Consider the following 12,107-nt stretch of genomic DNA (forward strand, 5'->3'; position numbering starts at 1 on the left):
ATTTTTACTCACATGATTTTTTAAAAAACGTGGATCTGGCAGTTTTGTTAATCATCTCCATGTTCGTATGTGTGATGTAATATCCCCAGTTCCTTCCTTTCATTTGTCACTTAGATTGTGAGCTCTCTGGAGCAGAGACTCGCTCTCTTCATCTGTCAGTTTATACAGTGGCCAGCGCAGTGGCATAAAACCACTTCAGTGTCATTGTAGTGCTGTGGGGGAGGAGGAGTAAGACAAAGCTTCTGTGATTTTTTTACTCTGTTTCAGGTTTAAAATTTGAGGTTTTAAGAATATTTTGGAAACTTTACTCTTGGCAACATACAGTATTCATGCAGATTGGTATCAGACTTCTAATGATTTTCCACAGGGTGAATGGATTGTGCGTTTTAGAATGCATTTATAACAAAGATGAAAGCTAAAGCTTTGCAGCAGTGTTTTTGAGGTGGCTTCTTAAATGGAAGTTCATATTGAGTTTGTTGAATAATATGCCCCTGCAGCAGCACAAATATTTCTCAGTTTTAGGTTGGATTTTTGCAGACTGAACAAATCTTTCCTTCCTTTATCAGTGTAACCACAGCAATAGCCCATTGAGTAATCCATTCTGAGTTTAAAGAATTAATTTGAGGAAAATATTGCATATTTTTATTACTATTTATTATTAGAAATTTTAAAATCTGTCAAAGGAATTGATTTTCTTGGCCTATTACATAATTTTGTATAAATTAGGAACACATTTCACTTGGAGGTGGTTAGCAAAGTATTTAACAAGATCATCTTTGTACTGTTGAAAATTAGAAAGGCTAAATCTCCAATTCTGGGATATATTTATAAATGTAAAATGCAAATACATTTTAAAACTAAATATTTGAAAATCAACATCATTTACTTACCAAGACCCAGATGCACAGTTAAATTTGCTCCCATAACAGCTGATAACATACATGTACAAGAAATGTGGGAAACACACTTAGGGTCTGCTATAGGAAACTGAGATCTCCTTACTATTGCCACAGAGAGCAGAATCCTAATCTCAGCACGTGAGAGAGAAGTTGAAGCATTTCCATGTGAATTTACAGTTAACTACCAGAAACCTAGAATGTTCCTGGAAATGAGTAATATATATATTGATATCACAGTACAACAGGCAATGGATGTAGTGAGATCTGGGGCCGATTCTCCCTCGCAACATTTTTGAAAATCCCTCACACTTCCTCCACCAGTAGCTCAAGTTCCTCCATTTTGTTACCCAGGCTCCTCACATTGGTGTACAAACATCTTAATTTTTGCTGTTTTGGTTTTGTTCACATTCCTTACCCGATTTGGCATAGTCATTCTACTGCCAGTATTTCCTATTAGATTGGTATCTATACTACCCTTCCTCTTAATGTCCATTCTCCTACCCTCTGCTGTGTCCTTTCTTACGTCATTTTCCTCCCTCTCAATGTTAATGTTAAAATCAGGCATGGAGATTACCCGGGCATCTCCCAACCATCTCCCTCAATTCCTAGTTTAAATCTCTCTTAATCAGTTGTGCCAACCTCCATCCCAGAAGTCCATTTCCCTCCCTGCTCAGGTGAAGTCCATCCCAAGAGAACAGTTCTCTGTCCATACATCCCAAAGCCCTGCTTACAGCACCACTGCCTGAGCCATCTATTGATCACCGTAACCTTGTCACGCTTTTGTTGTCCTATAGGGCAGGCAGAATCACACTGAAGATCACCTGAATTGTTACAGTTCCTTTTGGAAACATGTCTAGTGCCAGGTGGCTTTTATTTTAAAGAATAAAGTGGCTTTCCTTTCACATTTTTTGCTAATACAATGTTTTTATTTTTCAAGTTCACCTCCAAACTATATAACCTATTTTCAATGGAAGTAGAAGAGATAATATTCTTTACCAAATCTTTCACTCTTTAATGCTTAACTGTTAGGATTTGTGAGAGCAAAGCAAGCAGAAAATCCATAAATAGTGTGGGAGTTCCTGGTTTTGCCTCCCTCTCATTAAATATTAATTTAGAAGAAAGATTGCTCATTAAAGCCCCTGCCTGAGTTGGACTATATTTAGTGTTCGGAGTCAGAACAGGGAATTTGCAGTAATTGCATCATTCATGCAGCAATTTGCTGCACAAGAGTCTGATAACCAGATCCAGAAAAATCAAAAGCTTCTCTTCAGCATACATCTAAGTAACCAAATTGTGATTTGTATTTCTACACTTAGTGCATTTTGAGTTCTCAATAGTGTCAGAAGTTAATCTGTGAAATGAGCTGAACATTTAAAGAGTAAAAACGGATGCAACCTCCTGCACCACGCTAAAGCATGAATAAATATCCACAGGGATGTTTCTGGAGCTTGTATCCACAGTATGTTAATCCATTTCTACCTCTTTGTACCTTATCCCTTACCTCACCAACAAAGGAAGTGATTATTGCAGAGGCAGTGTGTTAGAAAGACAGCCATGAATCAGAACTTTAGATGGGGCCTATAACTTGCCTTAGTTCTGCATATGCTCATTTTTGAAGGGCACTGTCTGGCTGTCAGGCTCTTACTGAACACAACTGGCTGATGCTTTACAGCCCCTACCAAAATGTGCAGTATATAGGACGGTGGAACAGCTGTCTTGTGGATCCTTCACCTGGTTGAACTCATTTGTCAAATTAAAAGTTTGAAGTGGCATGCAGAACTGGGATGAAAGTAAATCTCATTTACTGAATGAAGGAGGTGGTCCTGTGGTAGAGCCTCTGAGTGATCAAATGCTGGAGCAGCACTACTGAAGAGTATGCTGAAGAGTATCAGTATTAAACGCTGAAATGGAAAGTGGTTTTTTTTTTTTTGTTTGTTTTTTTTATTACTCAAACTTTAACCCAACTACCTAAAAGATTGAGATTTCATCAGTTAAGCCAACTGAGTCTGACTTTGATTTTCCTTGAATGTCTCCAAACCCAATACATCTACTATGGAGTAGTCTTCATGCTTTAATAAGTAATTGTTCTTGAAGCCATTAGCAGACCAGAAAGCCACCATTTGTATGGAATGGGTTGTTTTAGGAATGACATTTGGATGGGCTAGAGTTTACTTTATTGCCCCTCTTGTAGTGCTTCAACACAACTCGTAGAAAAGCAAATGGAGACGCAGAATTCAGTCACTGAGGATTGTCGGCAAGGATTGCAGAGGATCAACCTCCCCTCAATCAAGTCCAAAAAGAACAAGAATTAACTTAATATTTATGTACCAACTTTATACAGTTTTATAATGATAAAGCAACAATAAAAACTTAATTTCTACTAAATAACAAAGCTACTTGATAATCCCAGTATATTATCTTCACATGTATACATAAATATAAAAACCCCACATTAAATCTAAATAAGTGAATCCCCACAGAAACAAGTAACTAACTCGAGGTTCCAAAAGCTTTAGGTTTAGTTCACCTGAATCTCAGTCTTTGTTCCTCAACTCTGTACAGTTTGCTGAGTCAAAAGCACAGCAATAATATCTTCTCTCCTCTTACTTGTGGAAATTTCCATTTGGATCCCACAGACTTTCTCCTTCTCTGCTGGACTGTGGAATCACTCAACTAGTTAATCAATTAACTAATTAACAAACAAATCCGTAATAATTAAGTGTATTATTGAATAACCCAGTCTCAGTTTTGTATTTTTCTTGTGACTAGCAAAATATAAATTGACTGTCCCTATCATATTTAAATAAGAAAAAAGTTGGTGAACCATACTGGTTAAGACAATTTGACTAAAACAATTTGGCTGGTCAAATAACAGTCAAGGTATACAATTAAAATGAAAAATTAGTTTTCCCTCCCAATTTTCCCATTCTGTAACTAACATAGCCCATGCTTCCCTGTCAGAATGCTAACGATATCACTAACCTGCTGCAAAATGCTTCACCTTTAGGGGAAAACAGACTGATTTCTGCTCCTGTGGCTGAGTTTCTCCCAACGCATGCAGGTCCAGAGATGACGCGTAACTGTTGAAGGGCTGGAGGGCAGAATATAAAAGTTCTGGTGGTATGCAGCGGGGTTTAGGGCAGGGCATATAAACTCTGGCAGAAATCTGGGGGAGGGCATGTGACCCTGTGTGCTCCTCCCACACATGGCCTCTGTGCTAATCACAAATCCTTTTGTAAAGTAGCTGCCCTGACTTTTTGTTTTTTGATACAGGAGCCTCAAGATACAAGGTTATAACAGCCACTTCCTTCATTTTTAGCTCAGTTAAAAAAACCTTTCACTCAGCCTAGTATTGTTAAGGAAATGCAGCAAGCCCTTTTGTAATTTTTATTTATTTATTTATTTTTTGCACTGTTACATTTCCCTGACATTCTTACTAGTCCCTTTAGGGAAAAATCTTTGATTCCAAGCCGATTCCATTTTTCATAAAGAAACTTTCTTCCTTTGAATATTTGCCATAGAACATGATCAATAGTTTCTTTGGTTTTGCACACATTACACAGCCTATCTTTGTCTTTTTGTTACGTTTAACTTATTTAAGACGTAATGACCTGTTTACACCCTAAAAAGGACTTCCTCACTTTTTCCTATCATGACTGGGGAATATAGTTTTATCTTCACTTTTTGAGCATACACCATAGTACCTAGCGATCTTAAATCATTTTCTGGTCAGAAGAATGTGAAGATCCATGTAGATAAAAACCCAGGGGAATGTCATTCACTGTTCACTCAGAATCTGAATCTATACAAATGATTATCTATGGATTCTGTTGATGTGTTTCTTGGTTACTAACAAAATAAAAATATCTGTGTGGAAACAAACTTTCTTATGCATGTTATCCCACCTGTTGCTGAGCTTTGTTCCATCTACCAACCTGACCAGGTGTCCATACTTTGGAGTGGTTGAAAGATCTCTGCTGGACTAAACCAAGACAGATCCATGTGAAAGGCAAGGAGGATATGCATAGCCATGGTACCACTACTGTAAAGGGAGTGCCTCTGAGTAGGGGAAGCAATGAGTCTGCATGTCTTACCTTCTACAGAGTCTTTCAGCTCCACATTGTCTCATTCAGGTGTCTAACTCCTGTCGTGAGGGTCCCAGGATTTGGACCACCCAGATTGAGTTGGGAAAAGCTTGTTGTAACACAATGGGCGACACAACTGGGTTAGACCACTCTATCAGAGGAACATCCAGCTGAACTCTTCCAGTGTTGCAGCATCCTGCTAGCTCAGAGGAGAAGAGAAAAAGGGGCAAGTGAGAGCGTTCAGATGGGGATTGAAAGGTTGCTATAGTTCAGAGTTGCAGAAGAGAATGAAAAGGGCTAGAATTGCAGCTATATCAATGAAGGCAGTATATCCTGGGGTTTGCGTCATGAGGGAGATCTGCTAAGAGCTATTTCGGAAAATGGCCATATACTACTTGCATCAGACTTCTGATATTTCACTGGATTAGCAGATGTGTACTTGATGAGAAGACTAATTTATGGTTAGGATCAAGCTGAGCTGTCAGCCTTCGTTACATGGATTTAATTGACTGCTCACACAAACTTTCAAATACAATATTTTTCTGGAGGGCGTATATATATAAACCACGTTTGTAAACTTTTCTAATACTCTCTAATTTTTACATTGCTTTAATATAGTATCACTTCCTGGTGATATTTCATTTTGAGAGTGCCAAGTTTTGTGCACTGCCCAATTTACCCTTTACTAATGTTAGGGAGCGCTCACTAAGAGATAAGTAATCCTTTTTCTGTTCTGTACCATCCAGCGAAGATGGGAAAGTGAGTACTGGGAAAATTGTTGTCACCACTTCATATAGAAGGGTTCTGCAGAAAGATGAGGCCTGCGCATCAGAAGGTGAACAGTGCAAAAAACATACATTTTGTACAGTCAGCAACATAACTGTTTTATGGAGTCTTTACATAGAAAAAGTATTGTAAGTAGACATCTGGATATCTATCTACGTACACAGATGACTCTCAGGCACCTTTATTCTTATTCTCAATATTATTTATTGGTTAGCTGCTGCAGCGACAAGGGGCTCAGATTCTTGAGATGCTGTATAGAACAAGACAAGCATATATATAAAGCTTTAGGGAAAAACTTTTTTAGTTACGTTGTTGTTGAGTAATAAATATGACATTAGTCTTCAAAATAAAGATCATGCAAAAGGTGCCTTTATAATAAAACAATGTGAGATGAAGATATGAAAAGTCAAGGGATCCACATAACAGGTGTTCATTCGTTATTAGAACAAAAAGAATCCTGACAATGGTATTGGTCCCTTATTAGATGGAAATGGTAGAATTATCAACAATAGTGCAGAAAAGGCAGAAGTGTTCAATAAATATTTCAATTCTGCATTTGGGGAAAAATAGATGATGTAATCTTATTGTATAGTGATAACACTCTTTCCATTCCACTAATATCTCTGAAGGATATTAAACAAGCTACTAAGGTTAAACATTTTAAAGCAGCAAGTCCAGATAACTAGCACTCAGAGTTTTAAAAAAGCTGGCTGAGGCATTCACTGGACCACTAATGTTGATTTTCAATAAGTCTTGGAGCACTGTGGAAGTTCCAGAAGACTGAAAGAAAGCTAATGTTCTGCCAGTTTTTGAAAAGGGTAACTGGGATGCTCTGGGTAATTATAGGCCTGTCAGCCTGGCATCTATCCTAGGCAAGAATATGAGACTAGATTAATCAAGAATTTAAGTTAAGCACCAATGTGGACACAAGAACAAATGGATATAAACTAGCCATCAGGAAGTTTAGACTTGAAATTAGATGAAGGTTTCTAACCATCAGAGGAGTGAAGATCTGGAACAGCCTTCCAAGGGGAGCAGTGGGGGCAAGAAACCTAGCTGGTTTCAAGATTGAGCTTGATAAGTTTATGGAAGGGATGGTAGGATGGGACAGCCTAGTTTGGCAATTGGGTGAAGTTCTGTGGCCTGCATTGTGCAAGTCAGACTAGATGTTCATAATGGTCCCTTTTGACCTTAGAGTCTAGGAGTCGGAATCTAAGAATTAAAGGAGGGTAATGTCATTAATGGAAATCAACATGGGTTTATGGAAAACAGATCCTGTCAAACTAATTGATATCTTTTTGTTTGATGAGATTATAAATTTGGTTGCTAAAAGTAAGAGTGTTGACTTTGCTACTTAGCCTTCTGTAAGGTGTTTGACTTGAACCGCATGATATTTTGATTAAAAAACTAAACGGACATAATATTAACATGGCCCACAGTAAATGGATTAAAAAGTAGTTAACTGGTGGATCTCAAAATGTAATTGTAATTAGGGAATCCTTATCAAGAAGGTATTTTTCCAGTGGGGTCATGCAGGAATCAGATCTTGGCCCTACGCTAATGAACATTTTTATGAGCGACCTGAAAAAAACATAAAATCATCACTGATAAAGTTTGCAGATGACACACTAATTGTGGGAGTGGTAAATAATAAAGGCGACAGGTTACTGATTCAGAGTGGGTTGGATTGCATGACTAACTGGGCACAAGCAAACAATATTCGTTATAATATGCTAAATGTAAATGTATATCTAGGAACAAAGAATGTAAGCCATACTTATAGGTTGGAGGACTCTGAAATTGGGGGTCATGGTGGATAATCAGCAGAACATGAGCTTCCAACGTGATGCTGTGGCCAAAAGAGTTCATGTGATACTTGGGTATATAAACGGTTATTTTACTTTTGTATATGGCTCTGATGCAACTGCTGCTGGAATACTGTTTCTAGTTCTGGTGCTTGCAATTCAAGAAGGATGTTGATAAATTGGAGAGGGTTCAGAATAGAGTCATACGAATGATTAAAGGATTAGAAAATGTGCCTTATAGCATTAGACTAATGGAGCTCAATCTATTTAGATTAACAAAGAGAAGGTTAAGGGGTGACTTGATTACAATCTATAAGTATCTACCGGGTAACAAATATTTAATAATGAGCTCTTCAATCCAGCAGAGAAAGGCATAACATGATCCAGTGACTGGAAGAGTAAGCTAGACAAATTCAGCCTGGAAATAAGACTTAAATTTTTGACCGTGAGGGTAATTAACCATTGGAACAATTTACCAAAGGCCCTGGTGGACTCTCCATCACTGACAATTTTTAAATCAACACTGGATGTTTTTCTAAAGGATATGCTGTAGGAATTTGGGAGGTGGGGCATGTTCTATGGCCTGTTATACAGGATGTCCTACCAGGTGATGGTCACATGGTCCCTCTGACCTTGGAATCTAAGAATCTATAATATATGAAAATTAACTTTTCTATTTTTCTCCTTTTTTTTTAAACAGGAATTCAGCAGCAATGGGTCATGGCTGTTTCTGCTATGCACTGATATGTTCTATTCCAATCACAGTCTACATCATTTTGGTAACAGGTCTACGCTACCACTTGTTCATATGGAGCGTGTTCTCACCTAAACTTCTTTATGAGGGGATGCGTGTGTTCATCACTGCTGCTGTTTGTATGATCTTTACAGCCATGGATCAGAACCAGGCTCAGAAAATCCAAGACTGAAAGTGAACGGATTGTACCAAAGTCTGTCATCGCAGTACCAGTTGGGTATAAGGAAAATAATGGTTTTAAATGATCCTGTGAAATACAATTATCTTTTGTTTATTGGCAAACGTGTTATAAAAGGTTTGTTTTATTTAAATGGGTTTGTTTCAAAATATTTAATCAGAATAAACATGCCTTTTCATCATTAGTTACAGCTCCCTTATTCTATATCAATTATTTCAGAACCCAGATCTTTATCATCTTCACCAAATGCAATCGTTCTTGTCTTATTTAATGAGACTTCGACTATTAAGAACTTCCTTGGGTAATTAAGTCTTATTCAGGTTTTGTCATTGTTGCTTGTAGACTTGCACCTCATTTGCCTTCAATGTTAAGGGCTTGATCCAGCTCCCATTCTGATCAATGGGAGATGCATCAGGCCTTAAAAGAGGAAGTGCTTCAGTGTCTTCATTCAAATAGATGAAAACTGCACTCATTAAGGTTAGATTTCTCCAGTTTTTTCTAAAACTGCTGTTTTTTGTGTACAATCTTATATAGCTACTTTTAGCAAGCCAATAAAAAGTTAAAGGTAATTCATTAAACCAGTCCCAAAAGCCATTTCAAACTGGAATAACATTATTTTGAAGTAACCTCGTGGATTTTATTCATTATAATAAGGTGTTTGTTTGTAAATTGAAGAATATATTGTTTTCTGTATCATGGAACAAATAATGGTCAAACCTTACTTGTTTATGTATATTTGAGGTTGTTAATGAGAAGGTTACTAGGTAAAAGTAATATGTAATGCCAAAATGACATTGGCAGATATTTTGATGGTTGAAACCTGACAGATCACTATGACATTTAATATTTTCAATTCTATGAATACATATGTAATTCTATAAACATGAATTAATTAAAACTGCAGATTTGTGTAGATAGTGTATGGCTTTTATAAAATAAGAAATATGTATCCTACATGCTGTAATTTTATGGTATTAATTTTGTCGTCACCATAATGTGTAATGACCCTATTTCCTTCCCTTTTAAATTAAGTCATCTCAAGTTAATGCAAGATTTCTTGGTGAAAATTTACAGGATCTTATGTTCTTTCACTGATTTTTACGTTTCCCCAGTATGTGTTTAAACCTTTTCATCAAAATAGTGGGTGGATTATGTACGGTAATTGAGTGTGAGTTTTTCTAGCAGTTTTTAGTGTGCACATTTTTTTCTATAAATGCAGTATTCCTTCCCATAGATGAGCCATGATTAAGTGTGAGACTTCTGCATTCCTTTCTCCTGAGCTTCACACAATGAATAAGAAGCATTACAAGTTGACAAAGTAATGAATCTCTTACAGAATCTGAATGCTCAGTTCTAGAATGCATTGCTTATTATTAAGCACGCATAATTATTCATTTAGATTGGTAATTGATGCATTTTAACATGTTTGATTTTCACACATTACAGAAACATTGGAGCTTTGGGTAATGGAAAGGCTAATAAACTCAGTTTCAAGCATTAAGGTGTGTTATGTCAGATTCCCGACTTATGGTCTGGATGCACTTGTCTGTTAGCGTAAAACCTCACAATGTAGCCTCTGGGACTATGGCACAGTGAATGCACATCTTGCCATTTTCCAAGCTACTATCAAGAAAAATCAGACGTTAACTATACTAAATTTAAATATTCTTTCCATATGTTTTTAACTCTTACTCTGGCCTGTGTAGTAACATAAAGCACAATCTGTATCACAGTTAAATGTATTAGAGGTGTACTGAGGGGTTTAACAGATGATACACTTTAGCTGTGCCTTTGTACTGCATCAGTTTGAAAATAAATGCTTTTGAGACCTCTAAGTCAGTCCTGAGGCTGATGGCCCATTTGTTAGGATTGCTTATAACCTTCATCTCAACTTGCAGACACAGTAAGTTTCAGAAAGAGGCCACTTCTATTCTGGTACATGGCATCTCTGTTACCAAAAGGAGCCAACAGACCGATTTAATCACTCTAATGTGAATTCTCTGAATGGGCAATCTCAAAATGTTGGCTTTCATATAACTGGTGTTCGGCTGAAGTAAGCTACATAAGAGACTAATGGCTCTTGAATATCATCAGTTGTGACCTATGTTAGAGTATTTAGAAAATGAAATTTTGTCCTTAAATAAAATACTTTAACTAAGTGTTGAATATTGAAATATTTTGTATTTGCTAAAATGTCTCATACACACATAGCTCAATGAGAATTCTCTTTATACTCAGGTCAAATAATTTTCTGGTTATTTGTTGCTTGGCAACAGCATAGGGATTATTGCCAGTTTCTATACTTACTTGGTAAATTCCTGAGCAATACTTCCTAATTGTTGTATAGAATGCAATTATAGGAGGCTAGATCCTGATGGGTGGAGGGAAGAGATGCTAACACACCAAGATATGGGAAGAGTACAAGAGGGGAAGCTGCCTCTGCGGGGGCAGCAAATCAATGTAATCCATTCCACTCAAGGAATTATTGGTTGAAATTGTATGAATGGTTCTGCAGGGTCAGACTGAATGAACATAGTGGTCTCCTCTGGCTTTAAGATACTCATCTAAGCAGTTTATCCTCCTATATGTTGGGGAGTCTTCCTTTGGCCTTGTGTGATGCAAGGTGAGGGAGGACACAGCTGTAATATGGTATGCTCAGTTTGGAAGGGTCTGATTGTCAACAGCAGTTGTCAAATACCAACTTTTATTTGACCAGCACTACCTCCCACAGTTGCATTACTTCCCCACAAAATAGGAGGGTGTGCAGATCAAACTGGGGAAGATAGATGGCCTCTACATACTGCAGTAGGGATCTGTTGTGTTTGGGCTTGTCAGGCCAGGGTTGTAAGAGGAGGCATTTTGATCACCCATCCACAGGCACGAACTCTTCATTTTTGTCTGTATGGTAAGAAAACCTGGTGGCTTCCATTTTTAAGCTGCGGTTCTCACTCTCACTAAGTTTTTAAAATGAAATATTGTTGGTGCTGTAATTGTTGTAACTGAGTTCCACCAACATGAAATTGGTGTGGTGAAATAGGAGTTATACCCAAAGGTTGAGCATGCTGGAGTTTAAGCAAGGGGAAGAAGTACTGCAAATGGATTCAGAAAGTAGGTAAATGGTGGTAACCTTCTTTTCTTGGAGTTCTGGTATTATGGCTTCTAGCTCGTCAGGAAAAACTGGGCTCCAGAAGTAGGTTCATTCAATAGGAGAGAAATGAGTGAGCAGACTCAGGATACATATTTCTTTATCTATACAATGTATGCTTTTCCTATCTCAAATCTACTTCATAATGAATGTTTTCCATCTCCACCACTTCTTGCTGCACTTGACATTCGGAAGGGTCTGAACAAGAATAGAGGCAGTTCAACAAGCTAATGTAATGTTCTTTTTAAGGAAAAGCAGCTTGAAAAATGGTATGAGATACTTTTGAACTGGCACCTTAAACTTCATGAGATTTGTTTCTGTTCAAACATACAATATTCACTGAGAGGTTTGGAGTGCAACTGTCAGATTATCAGTAGAGCAAGGCATGATTATTATGCAGAGTTAGTTGTATCTACTTCAGTGCATCTAATAGTGTTCTGGTCACAACATTTTTT

The 12,107-nt window shown here is 37.4% G+C and overlaps 1 protein-coding gene across 3 annotated transcripts in view; it reads left to right on the top strand.

The window, feature by feature from the left end:
- PIGG (phosphatidylinositol glycan anchor biosynthesis class G (EMM blood group)) overlaps positions 1 to 10,666 on the top strand; it is a 90,074-nt gene extending 79,408 nt beyond the window's left edge. The window contains exon 13 of one of the 3 annotated variants that reach the window (XM_067553406.1): positions 8,276 to 10,666. In XM_067553406.1, coding sequence (XP_067409507.1) covers positions 8,276 to 8,501 — 226 coding nt within the window. In that variant the 3' untranslated portion in view covers positions 8,502 to 10,666. Of the gene's footprint in view, positions 1 to 1,693; positions 1,837 to 3,090; positions 3,996 to 8,275 lie in introns of those variants that run through there. The other 2 variants (XM_067553408.1, XM_067553409.1) reach the window with 2 other exon arrangements.
- Positions 10,667 to 12,107: the final 1,441 nt, after the last annotated feature.

Source organism: Emydura macquarii, unplaced genomic scaffold, assembly GCF_026122565.2.
Source record: "Emydura macquarii macquarii isolate MOO-44397 ecotype Brisbane River unplaced genomic scaffold, CSIRO-AGI_Emac_v2 contig_1451, whole genome shotgun sequence".
Lineage (NCBI taxonomy): Eukaryota > Metazoa > Chordata > Testudines > Chelidae > Emydura > Emydura macquarii.